Source organism: Canis lupus, chromosome 17 (genome assembly GCF_048164855.1).
Source record: "Canis lupus baileyi chromosome 17, mCanLup2.hap1, whole genome shotgun sequence".
Lineage (NCBI taxonomy): Eukaryota > Metazoa > Chordata > Mammalia > Carnivora > Canidae > Canis > Canis lupus.
The window spans coordinates 53,392,725-53,419,075 of NC_132854.1; the positions used below are offsets into that span (position 1 = coordinate 53,392,725).

General features: G+C 40.3%; 1 protein-coding gene and 1 long non-coding RNA gene across 2 annotated transcripts in view; one reads left to right on the plus strand and one right to left on the minus strand.

Annotated features, from left to right (window-relative positions):
* The window catches only part of FAM216B (family with sequence similarity 216 member B), a 63,849-nt gene extending 57,941 nt beyond the window's left edge, over positions 1 to 5,908 (plus strand). The window contains 4 exon segments of the mRNA XM_072782944.1: positions 799 to 911; positions 3,530 to 3,650; positions 5,540 to 5,679; positions 5,681 to 5,908. Of these exon segments, the coding sequence (XP_072639045.1) occupies positions 813 to 911; positions 3,530 to 3,650; positions 5,540 to 5,679; positions 5,681 to 5,740 (420 nt within the window). The 5' untranslated portion in view covers positions 799 to 812 and the 3' untranslated portion in view covers positions 5,741 to 5,908.
* Positions 607 to 26,351, minus strand: LOC140608113 (uncharacterized). Its single transcript, XR_012010090.1, has 3 exons — positions 26,222 to 26,351; positions 24,479 to 24,598; positions 607 to 1,335 (listed from the first exon to the last, which is right to left on the minus strand). It is a non-coding gene; the product is annotated as an uncharacterized lncRNA (long non-coding RNA).

Sequence of the window (26,351 nt, forward strand, 5' to 3'; positions counted from 1 at the left end):
CTCCTTGCGTGGAGCCTGCTTCTCCCTCTGCCTGTGTCTTTGCCTCTCTCTCTAGCTATGTCTCTATGAATAAATAAATAAAATCTTTTTAAAAAATTTCTCTTTGGGACGATCTGAGCCTTAGCTTCGTGAACGAAGAAGCTGGGATTTCTCACATGTTAGAATACTTCTTTGGTGTGTATATGTGGGTGCTCTTGTGTGTGTATGTGTATAAGCATATAATAGGGGAGAGGAGAGAGAGAGAAAGAAGGAGCTAGCATAAAATGAGAGCTTTCTATAGCCATGATCTCAGTTAATCAAACAACCCAATGGGGTAGGTTTGGCAAAGGCAAAAGTGTGAGCAGAGTGGAAGATGCTTGGAATTCTCACTCTATGCCTTGGCAACCCTATTCTTAATATGTCTATTACCCCTTAATTAATTAAATTATTATAGACATCTCAGATTCCAAAATGACATATATATTACTTTTACAATCAGATAAGGTAATTATTATTATTTTAAATGATCAAGAAATAACTTGTCACATGCTGTGATTCCACAGTCCACCTGTAGCAAACACAAGATGAAGCAGAAAGAACTCTGAATTATTCTTCCACAAACAGGGAGTGAGAATAGGGCAAAGCACAAAACTAAGCAGTCTGGTGAGATCCAATTACTTAGAAACATGTGAGAAAACTTTTTATCCTTTGACATAAATAACATTTATTTGCTTGCTTGCTTGCTTATTTATTTAGGTCCATTCCCAAAACAGGTTGAACTCAATGAAATTTCATGCTATGATTTGTTGTTCCTTGGAGGTACAAGATAAAGAATGGGAGAAAAACAGAGAAGACAACAAAAGCTTTCGAATGTTCCAAGGATTCCTTGCATTCGGGTCCCTTCCTCTGTCTGCAACACTTCCTTAATGAAGGTATAGTGTATCATTTGCTCATGGAGGGAACTTGTCTGTCTCTTCTTCGAGGCCTGAGGGCTTTTTCTCCCATCTTTAGGTCACATTGGGCCCAACACAGGCCCTCAGTGCACATTGATGGCGTGCGTGGTGAACGAACGAGCAGTTGGATGGTCTGATCCTACACCCATCCCATTTCAGGAGCTCTGTAGATAGTCACATCTTCATTGCTGAAGCACTCCCAGTGATGGGCAGCTCACTATTGACCATACTGTGACTCCCAGCTAGAGAAGGTAGCTGGCAGCTCCTTTCAGTCAAAGTTATTTAAAGCCATTCTCAAAAAACAAAAACAAAAACAAAAACAAAAAATAATAAAATAATAAAATAAAGCCGTTCTCATAAATACTTTTTGCAAAAAGTTCAATTCTCTTCAGTTCTCTTCCATCTGTTCAAGGAAGGATAAACAACAGGGTGAAAATATTAGGACTATTGTTTAGGAAGTTTAGGTCTCTACTAAGGAAAAGATACAGACATTTTTTTTTCCCGTGTAAAATAAAACCATAACTTTAAAGATTTTATCTTATACATTGGAAACTCCCATTGCCCTTTGGAGGTTTGCTCTTGAAACTGGCTTGCTATTTTCATATTATATTGTTCTCCATCATTTGAAAAGGCGTAATTAGGAATCAATTATCTTTTGGAAGATATTCTTTTAAAACATCTAATTTAGAAACTGTAAAATTCAAGTGATGCCTCAAATTGTGAAGTACTTGGCTTTGCTACTTTCACTCTGGATATATTTTAGATATCAAGCTTAAGGTCTTTAGACATCAAAAAAAATCTGACTCACAGGTTTCAACTCCACACAAAATATCTAACAGATAAAGTAAAGCCACTTTACTTTTATATATAATTAAATTTAGTTTTCATTACAATGGTTATCAACTACTTTTGAAACTTCTATCATTGTTTTGAATTTTTTGGCCTAAGGTGAACTTATTTTGCCTTAGCTTTTCTAGAATGTTGATGTCATTATCTCAGTAAGCACTAATAATAGATTAGGTATGTAACAGTAACTGCAGTCCAAGTCTTTGTTCCTCTCTTGCACTAGATGACAGCATTCTAAATGCTCCCCCTATCCATGGTCTGTCTTCCCATAAACTCATTCTCCACAGTAAAGCCAGAGTGATCTTTCTAAACCAGAAATCTGGTCAACTTTAAGTATGAAATTTAGGGTTGGATAAGTCTTTGTTGTGAGGGAGGCTGTCTCGTGCACTATAGGATGTTCAGCAGCACTCTTGACTTCTACCTACCAATTGTCACCATTTATGACAACCAAAAATGTCTTCACACATTGCTAAATGTCCCTAATAGTCAAAATCACTCCCGTTGAACACCTCTGACTTAAATAAAGACCTTCAATGGCTTCTCGTATATAAGGTAATCTTTAAACTCTTAAAATTTGAGTCTGAACATTGCGTATAAGGTTTCCATAATCTGGGATCCCTGGGTGGCGCAGCGGTTTGGCGCCTGCCTTTGGCCCAGGGCGCGATCCTGGAGACCCGGGATCGAATCCCACGTCAGGCTCCCGGTGCATGGAGCCTGCTTCTCCCTCTGCCTGTGTCTCTGCCTCTCTCTCTCTCTCTGTGACTATCCTAAATAAATAAATAAAATATTAAAAAAAAAAAAGGTTTCCATAATCTTCCCCTGCCTGCCTACCTCTACAGACTTTTCCTATTCTGTTTGAGGTGGAAAAAAAAAAAAAGTCTGGTTCCTAATATATCCAGTTATTTTGTGCTGCATGGGAAAAATCTGTACCACTTTCTCTTTCTTTTTCTCCTAGCATAGTGGTTCTCAAATTTTAGTGTCCTTGTATCAGAATCACCTACAGAGTTTGTTAAAACCCAGAGTGCTGAGCCCCACTCCCTAGACTTTAGGATTCTGTAGATCTATGATGGTGCCTGAGAATTTGCCTTTCTAACAAGTTCCCAGGTGATGCTGATGCCCTTTGAGAACAAGTATTCTAGTTCCTTGGGGAACTCTCCCTCACTCTAAGACTCAGATGCTCTGGTCACTCATTTAGAAAGCCTTCCTTGACTGCTACACGAGAGTTTGTTTTCCTTCTCTGTTTTCATAGCACCTTTTAACTAATAATGTTGAACCTTTATTACACTACTCATCTACTCATCTAGCTATCTCCCCTGCTTACTGACAACTCTTGGTGGAAAGTTCTCTTGTCCCCCTGGTCTACGTCAGGCCTTATGTAGATTCTCATAGCCTACTTTCTTCAACAAGGATCATAATAAAGTTATAAAATAAAGGAATAAAGTTATAAAATGTTGGAAATCCTTAGATCTCTCTCAGCCCAGTACTTTGACTTACTTACCTAGAATCTTTTATTTACCTATTTTCACTATCACACAGGCCAATGGAGGTTGTTTAAGTAAACTAGGGGAAGACACTATCCAATTATTATTTTCCAATTGTTAAATGTATATATAAAACTGTTTATATATAAGTGTATGTATATATAAACACATATCTATCTTATTTCCAAAGAAGTCAGCTTTGAACACATCACACTCTTAGTCCTATAGAACTCTATCAACTCATCAAAATCACCTGCTCTGCTCTGACAGGACCTAACCCAAGGGCAGCAGCGCTACTTTTACAGCATCATGAGGATTTATAATTCCAGGCCCCAGTGGGAGGCTCTGCAGAACCGCTATATTCACAGCCTTCAGCACCAGCAGCTGCTTGGTGAGTTTTAACGACCTGACCTAAACCAGGCACCTTAGGGAGGGACTTGTGTGCTGCAGCCGGAAGTCAAGTTTCCAGATAAATAATTCAAGTAGAATGGCCCCTGCCAGCGTGCTATTTTATAACATGGTTGGCAGGTCATGTTTAAAAATGATTATCCCTGACAATAGAAAGCAAGGTTTTATGGGTAAATTAAGAGGGTTTCAAGAAATCAGAGTATGGATTGCTATAAAATGTCAACAACTGCCTGAGATTTATAGGAACTTGATCTAGTAGAAATGGCAATGGGTTTTGGCAGATGGTCTAGGCCCAAACCACAGCTCAGCCCCTTGCTGGATGTGCAAAATCAGAGGCTTGGGTTACTCACAACAATAACAGTTACACTTATTAAGCATTTACCACGTTGCAGACATTGTGCTAGGAGCTCTACACACATCTCATTTTCTCCTCAGTTTATAGCTGTAGGAAGCTAGAGCTCAGACAGATTATAGAACTTCATCAAGTTATAAGGATAGCGAATGTCAGGGCCATTGCCGGCAAAAAGCATACATTTTCACCCCCATTCTCTGACATCTCTCTTCTAGCTACCTCGTAGGATTTTACGAAGCACAAATGAAATAATGGTTGCAAAAGACCTTCACAGACTTTAAGCAACAACCTTCGGTGATTGTTGTTAAGTCCCTTTTTTTCTAGGAAATGTTTTCAGTCTCCAGCTGGCCTCTATTACACTCTTCTGACTCTGGCAAAGCTTTCTTTTTATAAGCAGCTCACTTAACATTAGCACATCTAGCTTATATTGCTGTTCCTGCATTTGCACAAAAGGAAGACATGGTTTTTGCAAATGGCTGAGTAACAATAACAATAACAATAGTTATCTGTTATTAGGCCTTCCTTTGTGCCCCCGCGCAGTTCTAAGCACTTTGCATATATTGTCTTGTTTGAAACTCAGACACCTCTATACGGTAGGTGCCTCTTTAACTCACATTTTACAGAAGAGAAAATTGAGGTGTGGATAAGAAATCACTTGATCAGGGTCATATAACTAGTAAATGGCAGAGCCAGGACGCAGCCTGTTCCCCATGATTACCTGTATTCCTGCAGAAGCATCATCTATTAGCTTTGTTTGTAGAGTAAAACTGCATAGAGACCAGTGAAACCAGAGCAGGGATATTCAGTATTTAGTGCACATAAAATCTACTTGTGTGTGTTATCAACATGCATATTTCCAGCCCTAACTCTGAGTTTCTGATTAGGAAAGTCTATGGAGTAGAGCCAGAAATGTGAATTTTTATTTATTTATTTTTAAGATTTTATTTATTTATTCATGAGAGACACAAAAAAAGGGACAGAGACATAGGCAGAGGGAGAAGCAATCTCCCTCCAGGGAACCTGATGCAGGACTCGATCCCAGGACCCCAGGATCACAACCTGAGCCAAAGGCAGACACTCAACCACTGAGCCACCTGATGCCCCCAGAAATGTGAATTTTTTAAAAAACATTATTAAATGTGTTTTCAGCCTGATGATTCTGTAGTGGATGGTCTGCAGACTATACTTTCAAAACACTGACAAAGATCGAATATCTCTGTTTCTGGTTTGAAGAAAATTTTGAAAATGAAAATATGCAATGCATGCTCAGATTACTCAAGGCCCAAGTCCCTGTCCAAGTGATTTGTCATGTTAATCAATGACTAGGTATTCATTAATTACTGAATGATAAATGCAAAAAAAGAAAAGCGTATGTCCTATCCTCAAAGATCATATAATCTGGGTGTAGTAACACAATTCAAAGTAGAAGTTTTATGAGTCCATAAATATCTACAGATTGTTTGCTTATTTGTTTTGTAAGCCTGTTGACTTTGAACTTCCTCCCATTTCTATTCCCTTAGGCTACATTACTCAACAAGAAGCTTTGGCTTGTGCCACTGTACTTAGAGATTCAACCAAGAGAGCCTCAGCTAAGGTAGCTCCTCCAAGATCCATCCCCTGGAAGCCTTCAGCCATGACAAGAACACGGCTGTCAGCACTACCCTATGTCTGTGGTTCGACCCAGGGCTCAAAGTGCAGAGCTTGGATCCCTCAGGAATTGAGGCTTTGCAAAGCTCTGAAACAGGTGCTTTGCCCATGTACCCCAAAATCTAGTGGGTGCTTAGTACATATCCGTTGAAAGAGAATGAAAAAAAAAAACCTTCTAACACACACCTATGCCTAGAAATAATCTCTCTTCCACTAACATAAATTTTACCAGCAGGAATAAATTGAGAGGTTTAAGAGCAATGAAACTAACTGTAAACAAGCCTTTCACTCCATGTATAACCTGTAGAGTGAAATGACTTTTGAAGCTTTCAAAGTAAATGCTTCCTTTTATTTAGAACCTTTTAGAGAAGTCCCAAGAACAGTGAGAGAGGAAAAGTCATCAGAGGGGCCAGGTTTTGAAAATACACAAACCAATACCGAGTTCAACACTGAGCACACAGGGTTTCCAGATTCATATTATCTCAGCAGCAACTGGCCTGTGCATTTCCATGTCCTCTTTCCTCTCTTCTTGCCCATCAAGCAATAGCATTTAACTTGGCCCCAAATCTTCTGGTTCTTGCCTGACTCAATCCCTCTGTGTCATCTTGAAACTTGGACTTATCAACTTGCCGCAGCTGGGTTCATTTTACCCAGCTATAGTTGACCTTAACTCAGGCAAGAGAATTCATGCACACATCATCTCCTGGCAACTGAAGATACACTCTCAGCAGAACAAGAAATAACCCTTAAGGCACTAGCCTCAAGTCTAACCTTGCCATGGCCTCATTGGTTTTAACCACACACACAATTTTAGACAAATAAGCAAAAAAAAATGAGATAATGAATCAAAACAACATATAATGGTATAGTGTCATATTAGTTATATATTTAACAGTTATTTTCATCACCAATGATTTTTTTTTGCACGTGGAAAGTTAGTCACCCGTGTTCACATAAAGTCAAAATTTTTATAATGTCTTTTCTTCATCTTTATTCTATATGTTCAGTCCCCTTCCTTCATTTAAATCAGCCAATGATTTTGTCATGCCCATAAAAGGAGTTGCTTGAGATGGAATTAGAGACTTGCTTGACAAGGGATGTGCTACATAGAACTGGAAGGAAGATGCTATACCATTATAAGAAGAAAAAAAAAATCTCATTGATGATGATGTTTATCTTCTCTTGCAACCATTCACAAAGAATAAAGTTTTTTGACATCTGCAAATCCTGGCCCTGATTCACGTACCCTATGTAGCTTTTCAGTTATAAGTTAAGAATCATTAGGTAGGCTTAAAAGAAGGAAAAAAAAATAAATGGAACTACAGTAAGCTATAGAGCAGCCCTCTGGAGGGACTAAAGTTTGTAGTAGATTTCACTCAGCCTATACTAGTTTCCCCATTGCTTCCATCATGACCCCTTTATTCCTATCAACTTCCTGCATGAACTTTTAAAAATTGATATATAGCTGACACACAATGTTACATTACTTTCAGGTGTACAATGTAGTGATTCAACAACTCTAAACATTATGCAATGCATGCACTTTTGTCTTAGACTTTTTTTTTCTTATGGGCATGGATATTTGCTGTGTAAGCCCTAGCTAGTGATGCAGAATATTAAGGAGACCACTTATAATTCTGAGCTGCATCCCTACATCAAAATTCTCAGAAACACCTTATCTCCAACAGAGGCTTCTAAAAGCTAATTGACAAGCGAATGTCAGAGGCCCAAAGAAAGGACAAATCTAAGCATAGAAGGTCCCACTTGTTGGCTCTCCTGTTGCAAAGGTAATGCCTTCCCTCTTGAGCCCCCCACCCAAAGCTCATGAGGAATATGACTGATTATGGTGCTAGAAGAAAGGTGCTCCCCTGAGAGGACCCTGAGAAAAGACAGACAAAGTGGAACAGAGGACAATCCGTAATACCAGCCTTGCTTATCCATTCACTAGTTGATCAACATTTGCATTGTTTCTAGCTTTGGAGTATTACAAGTAAAACTGCTATAAATATTTTAACGTAAGCCTTTGTGTGCACAAAAGTTTTTATTGCCCTTGGATAGATATCTAAGTGTAATTACTGGGTCATATGGTAGATTTAGGTTTAACACTATAAGAGGGTATCATAAGGTTTTCCTAAGTGACCACCCCATTTTGCATTCCCACTAGCAATGGATACAGAGTTCCAGTTGTTCCACATCCTTGCAATGTCAGACATTTTAATTTTTGTATTCTAGTGGCTGTGGCTGCTGGCTAAAGATATTATCACTATTAAGCATAGTCACCTTCTTACTAGGAAGCATGGCAAATTTTAGTGAAAGAGTTTATGACAGACAAGGAGGTGGTGATGGCAACAATCTTGGACATTTAATAGAAGGAACTTCAAAGTATAGCAGTCAATACTTATAAGGCAATTCTCCAGCATTTTTTTTAGGAAAGTGAAGGGTTGAAAGAGTTAAGGAAGAAGCAACCCCTAAAGAACCATCTTTGGCCCCAAACTGTCTACAACACACGAAACTGGGTTCAATGTGGGCTCAGTACCTTCTCACTTTTCCTTGTTTATGTTGTTCTTCAGGTTCAGCAAGCAACACTCCACCACCACCATGATTTTCATGCACTATATTAGTTATTTATTGCTGCATAAAAATTTACTCTAAAACATAGTGACTTAAAACAACAATAGTTATTATCTCACACTTTCTATTGTCAGGAATCTGGGCAGGGCTGAGCTAGAGCTTCTGGGTTCAGGGTCTCCTGCAGATTGCAGTCAAAGTGTTAACTGATGGTCTTATGTGAAGATTCAACCAGGAAGGATTCACCAGCTGTTGTCTGGAAGCCCCACTCAGTTCCCTGCCACAAAGGTCCCTCAATAAGGCAGAAATGTCAATAAGCCTCAATAAGTCACAAATGGCAACTCGTTTCATCAGTCAAAAAACAAAAGACAGCAAGAGACAGGGTAGAAGGTTGAAGTCACAGTCTTTGGTGACCTACTCTTAGAAGTGGCATCCCATCACCTTTGCTCTATTCTACTCATTAGAAAGAAATCACCAGATTCAGTGCACACACAAGAGTAGATTACACAAGCATAAGAATACCAGAAGGGAGGGTCATTGGCAGCCGTTTCAGAAGCTATATGCCAAAGCCAAGACCAGGGTGAGGTGAGTGAGGTGCCTAGGGTGCAAAATGGAAAGAAACACTTACTCTTACATGACCCCAAGAGTGAATCCCAGATGACTCCCCCCAGATGCCAATCCAACTTCAATCTTTGCCCTGCTGCCTGCCACATGCACCCAACACCCTTATGCTGGCTTCTGATCACCCAGTCATGGCTCCCTGCCAAGACACCCAGTCTGAACCTGTTTTCTCAGACAACTGACCCAGGCTGCATACTTTCTTCTTGCCATGACCCTCTCTTGAAACTTAGCTGATTTCCAATATTCCAACATGCTGCCAAAGAAAAAATGATTTCAGATAAGCCTAAGACATTTAATAATTGATGCCTACTTCATATGTAATCTCTAGATGTAGAGCAGTATTTATCAAAACGCAACTCATATATCAGATTCACTGAAGATGCTTAAGGAAAATAAAAATTCTCAGGTCCTGTAATACACCCAGTGAGTCAGAATTCATTAAGTAATCTGGGTGTTACTTAATGTTTACTAAAGTGTAATAGCACGTGAGAAGGGACCTCAGTAGCTGAATGCTTTAGGCCTAATAAACTGAATTGCTGTTTGACAAATTTGGTGAAAACTTAGGGGCAACGGACTGCATGATCTTCAATAACTTGTATAAATGAAATGTCAATTATCTTCATTCAAAGCCAGGTCAAACCAATGGCCTATTATAACAAAACTTGAATCTCCTAAAATGATTTTTGTTTCCTAGATGTAGTATCACTAAATATGCATTACAACTCCACCAAAATGAATACTGACTGGGTTTTCCCTCCCATTTCCTATTTTGTGATGGCCATAGGAACTGGGCCAAGAGTTCCTGCACCTTTTCAACTAAAATGAGTTGCTAATTGCATCAGTGCTTGTAGAGGAAACCATTATATTGGCCTCATTGACTCTGCTTTACCCCTTAAATTACAGTCCTGTTGCCTGAAATGTAATCAATCCCTGTGTTCGAAATCAATCGCTTGTCTGCCTCCAGAGAATTGTTGCTCATTTTTCTCCACATTAGGGCCATCATACTGTGCCAGTTACACAATGGGTTCAGTCAGGTCAGAAGTAGAGGAAATCCCTGTAGCTATTGGAAATCACAGCTTAGGAACAGGGTCAAAGGCAATTACCCAATTGTAACTAAGCCAAACAGCTGCATTGTGCAAGTTCCCAGCATCCTCGTGGCCCATGGGGTGTGGTTCCCTGAGGGGAAATGAGCAGTTGTTTATAAACAGAGGGTTCCAGAGAAAGACACTTTCTACTTTAAAGATAATATAATGACCCCAGAAGGATGATCAAGATGACTTGACAAAGAATCATAGAAAGTCAATGACATTTCAGAAGCCCAGGCTTATATAAGGAAAAAAAAAAAAACAAAAACAAAACAAAACCTCCCACCACTGTAAATATAATACCTATTTAAATTCAGTTAGCTATTCCAGTATGTGTTGCATTGTGTATTTATGTAAATAAGGAAATACTAAAAGGCAACTCCCATAAGCCCAGGGATCAGTTTGAAGTACAAGATTGGAAAGGAAAGGATTGTGGATAGAAGGAGGGGCGGCTGCTAAGGGGTCAGATGGTCTTTTAAGGGCTGGGAACAGGTGTAAAATGTGGCTCTATTTCCTAACTGAAGGGCTAGCTTTTTGCTGAGAGGTGTGTCAAATGGATTGTGACCAGGATGACAGAAATGTTAGTCAAGGAACACATGAAATAACTAAGATCGAAAAAGTATATGTATAATCTATGTAAGCTAAACGACCTTTCATCGGGAAGAAAAAGTCAACTGCTAAGATTCAAGCTATCAGGTTCTTTCCTACAAAACAGGAGAAGAATACACACAGAGAAAATTACTTTAGATTTTAGCATAATTCTTAAGATAATCTACATAATTGAAACAAGTAAAGAATTTTTCAACTATACAAATTATTTCAAAATTATAATTTTATGATTAAGTATCTCACGGTGAGAGAGCTATATTAAGTCATCCTTCTTATGCTGTTTAGCCATTTGTACGTTCACATATTTATAGTACCTGAGAGCTAGTAGAAATAATATTTATTAACCATAATGTTTACAAGCAATTAAGTTTGGCAGCAGTGCAGGGAGCATATACACATTGTAGTGGGAAATAACTCTAGGAAGAAATTACAGCTTGGTCATGGAGAAACTTTAATAAACTTTCATTGGCAAACAGTAAGGAATCACTGCAGTTGTTTTTAGTAGGAGCCTGGCCTAAGAACTGATTTCCAGTCCTGAGCAGGATGAATCAGAGAAGATGAGAAAGGAATCAAGGAAACAATTCAGGATCACAGGGAGCCCTGAGGAAGAAGCACAGGGCAAGTGGCCCCCAGAAGAGCTGATTTGAGGGAAATCAGTGAAATATCATCTGGTTTTGGACAAGTTGACTTAAGTTCAATGCATTTCATAGTCATTGGCATGGGGTAAAAATTCAGCCCTGGAAGTGGGGAAGAGGTGAGAGGAGGGGAGATCCCTGGGGAAGTGAACATGCAGGGTGTGCAGCATGGAGGCCTAGAAACCAGTATGCTTCCAAGGGACCTTTCAAGGAGGTAGGAGAGCCAGCCCTGCACAAGTCTGGGGGGGGGAGGGAAATTATAGAAAGGAAGGGCTAATGCCTGTCTGAGGAAGATGAAGGCTAAGATCTGGAACCCCTGGGTGACCTCAGCAGAGCAGTGTCATTCAGGTCTGAGGGCAGACCCTGGCCTGTATAGGGTAGAAGGCTGGGGTGTACCAAGAGAACAGAGAGCCATGGGGCTCAATCAGACAGAGAGCCAGGGACCAATCCAGTTTCAAGCAATGTCAAAAACGCTTGGTCAGCGCCCATTCATGTTTCTGTATCTTTTTTCATTCTACCCAGCCTTCCTAGAAACTCCTATTTGAATCCCATTTTCTCTGTTCACTTATATAAAGTATTTCCCTTCCACCACAATGGAAGGCATTTTCAAAAGCTGATACCAGCCGAATGTGTTAATGGAGTCTCATGATGAAATTCTATCATGCAGAGCATATTGTTATTGCAATATATTTTATTACCCCATTAGTACATGTTATAAAATATACACTTATGAACAATTACTACCACAATTTGATATATCCAACCCATTGATATAGGAATTTGGAGCAACAGAGTCATTTTTAGTAAAGAAATTGAGATGAGTAAAGGTGAAATTCAAGATTCTATAGCATGTGTGAAATGAAATGATCCATTTTAAAGACTGGATATAACTATGCTTATATAGATACACTTCCATTTAGGACAAAGCATTCCATTTATAACTGAAGAATACATTAAAGCTAGAAAAATTAAAGTCAGATAAAAATCTCTTAACAAAATGTCAACTGTTTCATCCACAAAGAACAGCAGGGAGCTTTCTTTAAAAACGCCTCTTCTTTTTTGACTAATGGTTTAAAACTCATGCTAATTTCAGTAAATTTAAGGGATGATTATAATCAGCACTTTAAAAATGAGAAAATGAATGATTTAAGATGCAGACCATATTAAAAAAATCTAGTCTCTGTAGGAATTATCAAAGTCAGCAAAGATATAGGGGAATAAAGAAAAAAACAATAGACATTGATGCAGAATAGAGTTACAGGGAAAATGTTATATGGAGAAAAAGATAAATCAATTAAAGCAGGAATCATGCTGTTTATTGTGATAAATCATATTAATAGAATTCTTCTGAACAAGATACTCAATTGAAGGAATGAGAGGAGACATATAAATAAATCAGGGTTTTAATTGTCTGCCCTTGCTTTATTTCGGTTGCAGGAAGACTATGTCACACACTCCCAACTGTATCTGTGCCGCCACAAGCAGACGCTTTGGCAGGAATGCCATATGCAGCTCTGTTTATGAGTGTGCCCACAGCAGGTTCTGAAGAATGAAATATTTCCAGAGAAGAGGAAAACATGGGAATCAGAGCTTTGTTCAGAATGACATCCTAATTATTCTCACTCACAGCAGAAGGATTCTATTTCATAAAGCCAGTCAAACCAGTTTCATATTTTTTTTTCCTTCTAGATCATTCACCAGACATTTCCTGACTCCTGTGTAAGACACCGAAGATTTTGTATGGAATGAAATGCCTCTGCTTAGGCTGTCTTTGCTTATGGCCTTGTGACCCTGACCATCTAACTGTGGGCTGTGACCCAGCCGAAGGGGACCTTCTCCATCGGTGCTGGGGAATTGTGGCTGTAGACTTGGGGTCAGCTCTTGTGTGAGTGCTCAGTGAGGTCATTGCCCGAGACCCTCCAGCCCTGCAGGACCCTCTGCAGTGGGAGAACAAAACGAAGAGCCCTAACAAGCAGCAGGGGAACCTACCTACAAATCCTTCTTCTGCCTTCATGCAGGTTGTGACTACACTGGCACGATTTTTTTTTTTTTATCAGAACCACATATCATATGATCTTGGAAAAAAAACCTGACCTTAAATATAAGTTCTACCTTTTCTCACCATGTTTGCCTCTAGTTAATATGCAGTGCAACAGGTGGGAGCACAGTCATGGAGTCTGATCATCTGGGTTACCTTCCAGACCTCTCATTTAACAACTGTGTGATGGCATGTAAGGGGCTGCTCCTCTGTGCCTCAATCCCGCCATCTGTAAAATGGTGATAATAGCTCCTACTCTGATGAGTTTTGGGAGGATGAGCACCCCATGCCTGACATTGTGTGCATATTAATGTTAGCTAACTAATGACATTGGTTCTGGAAGTATAATAATTGTGATAACAGAACAACTAATACTCAATATTTTTAGTGTTTTACCATTTAGTTGGCACCTTTGTATGTCTCACTCAATCAAAGGGTATGTTTGGTCAAATGAGTTTGTTGGAGATAATTTTCCAGAAAAAGTTTTCACTGGCTATCAGTGGGTAAAGTCTCATTGTCTCCTCTGTTATACTTTAGAAATATATAACAAGAGGAGAGGAGTAGAGGTGATTGAAAAAAATTGGAGTAGAGAGGAAGCTCCAAATGAGGAACAACTCAATTCCATCAGTAATAAAATAGAATAAGTGATTGGGGTTCATTCAGACAGTAGAATATTACATAGCAATGAAAATGAATTATAGCACACACCACCGTGGGTGAATTATAAAAACATAACATTGATTGAAATAAACCAGACAAAAATATATGTGTGATAAGATTCCATGTATAGAGAGTTTAAAAAGTTAGTATTTAGGGATGCATAGTGACTACCATAACATTGAAGGTCATGACTATTATGGGATGGAGGAGCTGGTGATGGAAAGGGACACATGGGTAATAAGGGATGCTTCTGGAATCTGTCAAGATCCTATCACTTGGCCTGTGTGGTGCTTATTTCAGTGCTCAATAACAACTCCTAATACTACATATTCATTTTTTGATCAAAGGCTTTAATCCAAGATGTAAGTTTAGAATGTTTTTAATAAATTGAAGTAAAAATTTTACGAGGAAAGATACTGGGAAGCTAAGCTAGGTGTGAGTAGAATAAATCTCTTTGTTATATTTACGTGCCCCACCCTTAGCATCATTCTCTGCACATATCCCTTCAACTCAATTCCTTGTTCTCCAACTCAATTCCCAGCATTGCCCAGTCATAAAAATTTGAAGGGTAATTATAAATAAATGCAGATCAACACAGCACACTAAGGATATTCTTCTCACAGTGTACATAGGGATCTGATTCTTAAAGGCAAAGAATAAAACCCAGGTAGTCAAGATGAGGAAACATATCCTCGAGAGATGCTCAAGAGAAGAAAATTGAAGAAACTTTTTGAGAAGAAAACATCTTTTCATTTAGGTAACCTGTTCCTCCTCTACTTCAGATTCTACCTTTACTCAGCTCACTTTTTAAAAATTTTATCTATCTATCTATCTATCTATCTATCTATCATCTATCTAAGAGAGAGAGAGTGCATGAGCTGGTGGGGGTAGACAGAGGGAAAAGGATATCTATCTATCTATCTATCTATCTATCTATCTATCTATCTAAGAGAGAGAGAGAGAGGGAGTGCATGAGCTGGGGTGGGGGTAGACAGAGGGAAAAGCAGACTCCCACTGAGCAGGAAGTCCCCGACTCAGGGCTCAATCCCAGGACCCATGACATCATGACCTAAGCTGAAGGCAGACACTTAACCAACTGAGCCACCCAGGCACCCCTCCATTCACTTTTTTTAGAGACAGAAAACAGTCCTGGATGAAAATGGTCCAGGACAAGTCATTCCCATGTTCCAGATAAGGGTTTATAGTGACAATATTGTATTGATCTATTTGTAGCATTCTGAATAAGAAAGCCTTTTCTGGGCTCAAATCCAGTGACCTTGAAAATGCCTGCACTAAAACGCTGACCTCTTTCAGAGAAATGTCTTCAATATATGTAAAAGAATGATGAAATAATATTCACTAAAATAAGGAAAGAAATGTGTGCTTTTTTTAAGACAGGTCTGTAAGGCCATTGGTTACTTGATGTTGTCCACTCTAACAATCAGCATGTCATATAGGTCCTACCTGGTTCAGATCTTTCTCTGGCACAACACTCAGAGAGTCATTGATCTAGGGACTCAATGAAGATGACAGGTTATTTGAGAATGACAACTTCGTTGCACAACTTTGTAATGACCCTTTGAGAACCAGAGTAGAAAGAACCCAGTGAAGTCATTTTATATTTTTATGGAGATGTTGTTGGAGAAATCGCTCACCACATCACACGGGAAATTTAAATTTCAGTACCAAGACCAACTGGCCTCCTCTAAATAGTTGATTGTTTGTCCTGTAGATACCATGACTCAAGCAATGGCCTTATTCTTTATATCGGTCACAGGGAATTTCAGTGCAAAATTTGAAGGTGACTGTTAGTGTAGGCAGATTCTGATTTGCTTTTATAGCTCACACCCAGTTTTTAATTTCCCCTCACTTCTATATTTGTCCATTTTAGTCTTGTAACTGTGCTTTCCAGAATGTAACGGAGTGTGAGTAATTACCCCCTACACCTGAAGCATCTTAATTAATTAGGTCTGTAGTTCTGGTCCAGACTCTCTCTTGGAGAAGCAGACAAAAAAACCCGTCTGCACAGTGGAGTCCACCTGGATTTTCCCAGCCATGTCAAGTGCATATCAGAAGCATATCAAATTCTCCAAAGCTAGTCCTTCTGTAATCCCTACTATCTTGATAAGTGCTACCATGGACTTGGTTACCCAAGACAGAATCCTGGGGGTCATAACAAATTCTTCCTTCTCCCTACACATTTTGCTTCCAATAAGTCAACAATTCATTTCACCTTGACTTCTTAAAATCTCTGGAGCCCATTCTTTCTTTCCTTTCCCACTACTGGTATTTAATCTCAGGCCCTCCACACCCCTCACCCAAATGATACGATCATCACTCATAGTTACTGGTTTCTGTGCTCATGTCTTATTCCCCTCTCATCCAAGGCACATGCTCCCCCAAAAGGGAGCTCTCTAACACCCAGATCTGCTGGTGTCACTGTCCGTTCATTTTATTTCTTGGTGGCTCCCCATTGCCGACAAGATAAAACAAAATTACTTGGAACAACATATAAGTGGCCTTTTATAATCTAACATTCATCTCTCTGTTCCTTAAATGTTTGGGGTGCTGCAAATATGCCAAACTCTCTCATTTGCTGTTTTTGTACACACACTGTCCACCCCCACACCACACACACACACACACACACACACACACACACACACACTGAATTCCCTTCCCTCTGTGGTGAGCCAGGGATTCTTCCCTTCTTCCTCAGGCCCCAGCTTGAGCCTTGCCCTTGAGAAGCCTTCCCTGACCTCCAGGCAAACTTCAGTACTTCTTCCATTGCATTCCTACTGAATCTCACCTGTGCACCTGTTATAGAAATTACTGGCATATGATTTCAAGTTGTATGTGGAATTTAAGAAACAAAACAAATGAACAAAGGAAAAAAGAGACAAACAAACAACAACAAAAAAAAACAGTGAACAAATTGGTGGTTACCAGAGGAGAAATGGGTGGGGGGGAGGGGTGAAATAAAGGGGATCACTCATCTTGATGAGCAGTGAGATATGTATGGAATTGTTGAATCATGATATTGTATACCTGAAACTAATGAAGACTGTATGTTAATTATACTTCAGTTGAAAGAAGAAGAAGACGATGACGACAATGAAGAAGACGACGACAATGAAGAAGACAATGACAAAGAAGATGAGGAAGAAGAAGAAGAGGAAAGGCAGAAAGGCATAAAGGAAGGCAGGAAGGAAGACAGGAAGGCAGGAAGGCAGGAAGAAAGAGAGAAAAGAAAAGAAAGAAAAGGAAAGGAAAGGAAAGGAAAGGAAAGGAAAGGAAAGGAAAGGAAAGGAAAGGAAAGGAAAGAGAAGAAAGGAAGAAAGAAAGAAAGAAAGGAAGGAAGGAAGGAAGGAAGGAAGGAAGGAAGGAAGGAAGGAAGGAAGGAAGGAAGGAAAAGATTACCATGGTGTTTTAAAATTATTTCCCTGTATATCTCCTTAAACAATAACTTTCCTATATGTTCGGGCACAATGTCCTTTCCTTCATATCCCAGAGCCAAAGCATACAACACTCCCAGTTAAATAAATGGATTAGTGAATAGTAGATGGAACTGTTATGCTTGAGAGGGTTCGAGTCTAGGATCAGAGGACTGTACTTTCAGAGCAATTGACTAGAGCAGAGGTCAGCAAACAATGGCCACAGGTCAAATCTGGCCCACAGCCTGTTTTTATGAATAATATTTTATTGGGAAACAACCACTCCTATTTGCTTACACTGCTCAGGTGGCTTTCATGCTCCAACAGCAGAGTTGAGTAGATTTGGCAGAGATTGAGTGGCTCACAAAGGCTAAAATATTTACTAACTGTCCCTATTTGCTGACTCCTGAACTAGAGGCATATTTATGGGCCAGAGTCATGGGCCTTGGAGTGTGTCCTGCTGTAGTACGATCTCTGTCACAACCAGTACACACAGGACCCCTCCGCACTTTGCTTTACTATTCTCCTATTCCACTCAAAAACCAACACACCTCACTTCTGCAATCTGAACTCAGATTAGTGCTCACATTCCACATAATTTACTCAAGCTTACTTATTTGGGATCTTCTGATTTTCTAACTATGATATCTAACTGTGAGTGCAGAAACTAATTGTTCTCAGTTTACAGTCCTCCCTTCCTTCTTTAATACCCTTCCCTGAGAGACAGAACGTGAGAGACTCCTAACTCTGGGAAACAAACTAGGGAGGGTGGAAGGGGAGGTGGGCAGGGGGTGGGGGTGACTGGGTGACGGGCACTGAGGGGGGCACTTGATGGGATGAGCACTGGGTGTTATTCTATATGTTGGCAAATTGAACACCAATAAAAAATAAATTTATAAAAAATAAATTAAAAAATACTCTTCCCTGAGTATTGGCTGGGCACAGGACGGCCCACCTAGAGACCAAGCTGCCCAACCTCGCGTGCAGTGAAGTAGGGCCATCTGAAAATGTTCTGGCAAATGGAATGTGAACAGAGTGATGTGCACAATTCAGAATTTCTGTTCTTCCAAGAAAACTCAGAACTCCATTTCTTCTTTCCCTCATCTACTGGGTTGAAATGTGGATGTAGAGGGCCAACTTTGGTCACACAGATAAGGACAATACCTGTGGGAGGAACAAGATAGAAGGAACCTGGGCCCCCTTTTCAACCTCATAGAGCACCCCTCGCCTCCTGGACTGCCTTTGACCCAGACTTTTGGGTGAGAGAAATAAACCTTTCCTCTTTTTCATACCGCTTTTAATCGGGTCACTGTTAAAGCACTCAGTCCAATACCCCATTTCCCCCAGCCTTTCTTCATGTCTTTCTTCCTTTCAATTCAGTGTAGATTTTCCGCTCCCAGAATCTGACTTCAGCCCATCTCTATTCACTATTAACTACTTTCTCTAAATTCTGTCTTTGTCTGAAACCTCAACCTTTCCTAGAACCCTTATCTTTCCATTCACTTCCTCTTCTTTCCCTTTGCTCTTTCTTCTTTTCTGTAAAAGAAAACCATGCCTCATGTGCCCAGGGCTCCAGAAAAAAAAACACTACAAACAATTCCAATCTTTCCTCAATGCCTTAAGACAATTCTGAATGCAAAATTAAACTTTACAATCCTTTTCAGACCTCTCTCTCATGGTTTAGACTTTGTGAGGAGGGTAGCTAAAGGTCTCTTCTGTCTCATTCACTTCCTCCCTCCCACGCATTTTCACTTGCATGGAGTGCACCTTTTCCACTAGTAGCCCTCTCCTGCAACATGGTCCCTCTTGTGGCTATGTTAGAGAATGAGCCCATTACCTCCATTCTGCACACTAGCTGGGGTGAGGAGGAAGTCTCTTAATCTTTCCTCATTCACAATCTTTTCCTTTATCTCTAACCTTTTAATTTATCTCTAATCTTCATTTCAATAACTGTAAATTGGGGATTTTGCCCACTTAATCTACTCCATAGGATTGTTCTGAAGCCTCCATGTCACATCAGATATAAAAGCATTTTTTTAATGTGTTCAACTACTGTGCAAGTTTAAGTAGAAAGTCATCACTATTTTTATGCTTGATATTTACTTTTGTTTTCCACAACTTCTCCAATTTCTCCCCCATTATGGGATATATATGGGGTGGGAGAGTCCTCTTCTGACCTCTGTGTCTCCCTTAAGCAACATCTCACCTTTTCCTTCCCCTCAGAGCCACGCTTTCAGGAAGCACTGTTCACATTCATTAGCTCTTTCTCCTCAGCATCCTTTAATGCCTGCCCCTAACCACCATCACTTTACTAAACTTATTGCTTCTGCTAAGGACATCAGAGGCTGGCAAACCAACCAAATGCTGGTGTGTGCTTCCTCCCCTCGGTCCATCGCATCTCTGCTGGCTCTGCTTTTCCCTCTCTATTAATTTCTCCCCTGTCTCCTCCTCACTAAGGTCCCTTAAATATTTGCCAAGGCCCTGGTGTGTTCCTAATGATTACAATAGTTGACTAGCTTATGCTGTGCACCTACTACGCATCAGACACTGAACACGTCTCATCCCATTTCCAGTCAACCCTACAAAGTAGCTTATGTTATTCCCATTTTACAGATAAAGAAACACAGACTGCAGGAGGATGAGCACTAGCTGAGATCACACAGCCCATAAACCCCAAAGCCAGAATCCAAACCCTGCTCCTTGCTCTTCTCTTCAAGTTGCCCTCCTCTTTCCTTCCTGAGTTTCAATCTTTGCTTTGCCATTTACTTGCTGAGCCAGGATCTAGCAAATCCCGGCTTACTTAACCTCTCTAAACATCTATTTCTTCATCAGTAAAATGAAAATAATAATAGCATAGATCTTGCAGAGTCGTTGTGAGGATTTGATTAGATACTGCTTGTAAACAACTCAGCAGAGTGGCAAGCACATAGTAAACCTCCGTAAATGTTACTGTTGCTTTTTATTGTTACGTTCAGTGCATTCATCTGTCTCTTCTGTCTATACACCTGCTCCCTGGGCGGGCTCACCTACGTATCGGCTTCCAGTAGCATCCACATGTGAGAAAGCCTCTCTCTTTGTAGCCAGCACAGACTCCTCTGCCAAGTACCAGCTCATATTTCCAGTCTTTGGCAGGATTTCCTTCATTTGATAGCCCCTGTACACCTTATATGTGACAAACTCACAGCAGAACTCATCATCAAGCTCCCCCAAATGTACTCCTTCTCTGAATCCCCTAAGTTGGTGACTGACATGCCACATGAGTCATAAACCTGAGCTTTGTCCTTGACTCCCCTGTCTCACTCTTTCAGCACACTGCCATCAGCCACTTGTCCTTCCCCCTAAACATCTATCTTTCCTGTTCATCTAGCGTCTCCTGGATATTTTCTTTCCTTTTTTAAATATTTTATTTATTTATTCATAAAAACATACAGAGAGAGAGGCAGAGACACAGGCAGAGGGAGAAGCAGGCTTCCTTGAGGGGAGCCCGATACAGGACTCGATCCCAGGACGCCAGGGTCATACCCTGAGCCGAAGGCAGAAGCTCAACCACTGAGCCACCCAGGCATCCCCCTCCTGGATATTTTCAATCACTGCTGATTCTGTCTTTACTTAAAAGTTTGATATTTTGTTCATCACAGATTTTTTGCACTAATTTTGATTTGTAAAAACATTCTGTCAAAATATCACTTATCTTCATTATTGAAGTTTCGGTGTCCCCTCAAATTTGCATCTGAGATAAGTACCGAACTTGCCTTACTCTGCTGCCAATCCTTCTCCTGATGCAAGCCTGGCATACCCTGCCAGAATGTGATTGCTAAAACATCCTGGCACACTCAGATGCCTCCCAAGTCTTGGAATTCCACACCACCTCCACTGTCCCCACCCCACCCCCCAGGGACCCTATGAGCTAACAACAGGAATCCACTTCCTTTCCGTTTCTGTACCTTCAGAAATACAGCAAGTGATCTCTTTGTGCTCTAGTTTACCTAGATGGTTAGGAGTTGCCGATCCTTGCAAATAGTTAAGTTGTTTATGCACCCACTGATAAAACCTCAACTACATTAAAATCCTTCTAAAATGTATTATATGTCTCTGCAGTCTTCATATTTTAAAATGTTCTCGATAGGAGCACCTGGGTGGCTCAGTCCCTTAAGCATCTAACTCTTGGTGTCAGCTCAGGTCTTGATCTCAGGGTCATGAGTTTGGACCTCACACTGGGCTCCCCGCTGGACATAGAGACTAGTTAAAAAGAAAAAAAGTGCGCTTAATGGCTCAGCCTCATCGTTCTAAGCATCCGGGACATAGGTACTTTGCTATAATGCAGTGATGCCAACCTCAGGAGCCATTGGGATTTATGTCTGCTTTGCCCCTAAAGTCAACATTCATATACAATTCATTCTTTTCTCATTTTGTTGCAGTCTTGCTCCTCCTAATCTCTGCTCTCTGCTGTCACAGGTTCTGCTTCTTGTGATTCATCCCTAATTACTTGGCCTCATGTCCCTTTCCCTTGTCCATGTCACTCCCACCTTAACCCTGCCCTCTGCTTTCCCAGTACTTGGGATTGGCACTCACGGAGCTTGATAATTATAACCTTTGCCAGCCTACAACTATGCTCTTTTCTTCTGCTTGACTAACTGACTCATCCATTTCATTATTCAGCTTTTGTATCTTTATCTCTTCCCTTCTTTTCCTCCCTAGTTTGCCATTGTTTTGGTGGGTTGAGAAATGCTGAATATGGATGTAACCGTGGCTGCATAATCCATGGGACAGCTCTCCAGCTACCTCCGCTATGGCATTTCTCCGCATAGGAGGTCATGGGCAGGAGTTAAGAAAGAATTCTAAACTCAAGTGCCTAAGAGACTTGACATCCTCGGCCTCTATCTCTACGTGTTCCTATCCTAAAGTTTTTAGATGGTGTGGCATGCCTTAGGCATATTGCCTTAGCAGTATGAACCAGGAAGGGGTTACTAACATGCAGGTCATAGGACACCTCTGAGGACTGAATAAAAGAACACGTACAGGACCTTTAGCTCAGTCCCTGGCATGTCATTGAAATGCAGTGAATGCAGGTTCCCTTCACATCTGCTTCCTCTTCATTTTCATACCATCTGTGGGAGAGACTGAACCTAGTGCCAGGGTCTTTACCTGCCTCCTGCAGGGAGACTTGCTTTCAAGAATGGAACTAAGGAAATTTCTTTACAATATAAAACTAATGGCAGGTGGTCTGGAATCCAATGTGTCTGGGAAGGAGCTCATTGTTCTGAAGCAGTCATGGCACTCACTGATCTATTCTTAGATCCAGATCTAGATCCTGAGACATCCCCCACTCTTATCATTGTGTGAGGGCTTCACAGCAAACCTACTGTTAAACTCTCTTTGAGGAGACCCACACCATGGCTCTGTGCTCTGAGCACGTGGTGTCCTTGTTCTTCTTCTAACGTGTGCCAGCTGCCGCAAGGCCAGCCAGGCAGTGAATAGCAGTCTGAGCCCATGTCCCTTGAATGAGATGGAGGCGTCTCAGGGGCCCAGGGTGGTTGCTTCCCCAGCCAAGGCGATTTCAACAGCACTGTTCTCTTGGGCAGTTAGCCCAATTCTGTAAGGCAGCCTCAGAAGAATTTTATTATCTTTCTTTGAATCTCTTCCAATACTTTGATGTCCTGAAGTTTAAAAAGCTAAAAACCGCACATGGTGCAGCACGCCACACAAAACACCTTTAGAAATTTCTAGTTGAGAGGAACCTTGGCAAAGACAAATCTCTCCGTTTAATTCTGTTTGTGTTCTTCTCTTGGGATTTATCTTGGGCGAGTGACTGTACAAGTAACCCCTGTCACCATCGTCATCATCAGCATCACCGTCGTCAATTCTTAGTTTTAAGAATTATAATAGCTATAAAATTAGCTTATCATTTTTGAGACAAGATATTTGTTGCTAAAAATAAATTGTAGAAACAAAACAGCTTTTTAAAAAGTACCAGCATAGCCAAATTGTACTAAGTAAGCCATTTTTCAATGTGTATTTTTGTTTTCAATTTATTTTTTGAACCAGGGTCCTTACTGATTCCTTACTGATATCCACTAATTCTCCAGGACATACCTGACAAGCAGGCCACATGGTCCCATCCCTTGGACTATCATAACAACTTTCCATACACTGTGATACTCAGTGGTCACAGGCAGCTAGAAAATTGCACAGGGTAGCTGAGCCTTTGAAAAGTAGACAAGTCAACCTTTTTAATTCAGTAAGTCAATGTGATTTAGGTCCCCACTGATGCAGGTTGTTCTGTAATAGGAAAAAAGCTCTGGAATTTCTTATCTCAGAAGACACTTGCCATTACTTTGGGGGCAGCTACGGATATTAGTGGGATAAGCCAAAGTCAGGTCATTCAAATTGGGACATAAAGTATCTGCCTGAGAGTGTTAAAGATGGTCTCTTGGGGATAGGGTTCATATCTACAGTTGTCCTGAATTTTTTAAATGACTTTCTTAAAAATATTTCAAAATGATACTCAAGCAACAAGCACACACTACTGATTGAATAAGTAATGAATTTATGGATACATTTACATATGTATATTCACATACACATATATGGTTTCATAACTGCTCCTATACCTACCCTGCTCCCACTGCTGGTCAGTGAGATTTTTCAGAGAACACCTGCCAGCCTTCCTCTAGTCTTCTTTTTCTCCACAAAACTCTCCTCACACCTTTGTTCCTGCTACAGTTAATTTTTCAAAGCTCCCAAACAAGCCACCACTGTCTGTCCATCTCATACATGACTCAAATTGTTTCCACGACCTTGAATGCCCTGCCCTGTCCCTATTCCTCACCTGGCTAACTATGGCCATCTGTTGAGAGCTCTAGTGGCCCCTTCCAGGAAGAGCCATCTCACATACACACACCTGCATTCTTGATTGGTACCTCATGCTCACTTCCCTCTTAGCATTTAATCTCATAGATTGAATGATCTGGGTATTTATGTGCACACACACACCTCCACCCCTGCACCCACCCTTAGAGTATCAGCTCCACCAGAACTGACCTGGTATCTTTTTCATTACGTGTTCCCATAATGCCTGGAAAACATTGAGTGAATTATTGAATGAATGAATGTAATGAACAAGAGAATACATTCTTGCTCTGACCATTTGGATACTACGCACCTCAAACACCAGCCTCCAATCCTACTCCTACTCTGAAGTCTGGAGTTGAAGGTTGATGGGTAGAGGATTTGGATTCCATGTTCCCTAGGCAATAATGCAGCTCAACCATCTACCTTCCACCTGGATGAGAAAAAAACACCTACATGAGTTTTTCTTTTCCCAGAGATTTTTGTCACAGTTTGTGGCTTGTTTTATCAAGTCTAGATGGGTTTTTGGTTCTTTTTTTTTTTTTTTTTTCTCCATGTGCTGTGGAGTCTCAGTCCCTGTATTACAAACCTCTTTCATCATTAGTCTTTCTGGTAGAATTTGAAAGGGGTCATATACAATCCCTCTCCTCGTCTGCTAATGGCAATTTATGGACACTTACTATGAGCAATATACATTGCAAAAGACCAGAAAACTCCCCCTCTGGTTATGATGCAGCACTATAAGGTGATAGACTGGAAACTAGACTGATAGTTTAATCAGTGGTATGTGATCTTTATTTGTGGTTGGCTGCCTCATCAATTTTCATTTGGGAGTTGAAATGGACTCTGAAGCAGATATGGCATTAATTACAAGGGAAATTGGTTGCAATATGCCTTGAGGTAAAACCCTTCTGATGGGAATCTGAGATTGAAAGAAAGCCAAATTATAAAAGGATGATTTACTGGAAGAGGCAAATGTATGCATTACCATCACCGCTTAGCAAAGAAAAAGGAGTTGATAAAGCAGAGAGATTATGGAATGACTGAAAAGTAAAAAAAAAAGAAAAAAAAAATCCCTGGTTGTAACTCACTCAAAAAAAGATTTATTCTTATGCTGAATGCATTATATTTCCCCAGATACATATGACATTTTCCAAGAGTGCACTTCAATTAAAAGGCAACGAGCATTAATAACAGTTGGCAGGGTCCATATTTTCTTCTAGATTGAAATATATTTTACTAGGAATGGAATAGGGAGCATCTAGGGATACCAAAGCTAAAATTCATTTTACTAGTTATGGTACCTGCTGTTGTATCAATTTTCTAGTTATAATATCACATTTTTTTCTTGAAGATTTCAAACACCTTCTTAGACAATACCTTCTTAATCCTATCACTGAATCTTGATGAGGTAAAACATAGAGGCGAAGTCCTAGTTGAATGACTGTTCCCAACTTACTATGAGAAAACTAAGACACAAGGAGCTTAAGCTAATGCATTTTTTAAAGCAACATATTCTTTTTCATTGGCTATATAACAGAGGGAGTTATTAAGAAAAATAGTGAGAGTTAATACCCCTTCCCTCATCATACCCAGGAAAAGAAGATGGGCATTGTATATCTAACAATTGGAACATGTTTACCCATACCCAGGGGTGAGCAGAAGTGAGAAGCCTTTGTGTTATAGGCAGAGAGTAGCATAATACGTAGTTAGGGGCAGGGAAGGAAACCAGGCCATCTGCACCCAAATCCTCTGCTACATATTAGCTGAATGATTTTAGCTTTGGCTTCCATGCCTCAGTTTCCTTATCTGTATAACAGGGAGAGCACAAATGTGTTTGCTATTATCTTGAAAATTAAGTTGGGTCTGTTCTATAGAGGGAGGAGTTGCAGGAAATGTTTAAACTGGACAAAGCAGAAGCTTTTGGGAGCCTAAGAAGGTTTAGAGTCCTAAGACTTAATATAGGGACAAGGTTTTTACACATTTCCCCTAGTGGAGGCAACCAGATAGTTCCATGATGGGAGACTCAAAAATACCTGAACCTGGGACTCTGTACCTTGTTCAGGAGACCAGGGGCCAAAATTTCATGGGCAAATCTTGGGCATGGTGGTTGTCCTCAAGTCTGCCTGGAGCTGAGTGCCCAGCAACACATCTGTAACTATAGGTGTTTTCATTGTGTATTCTCT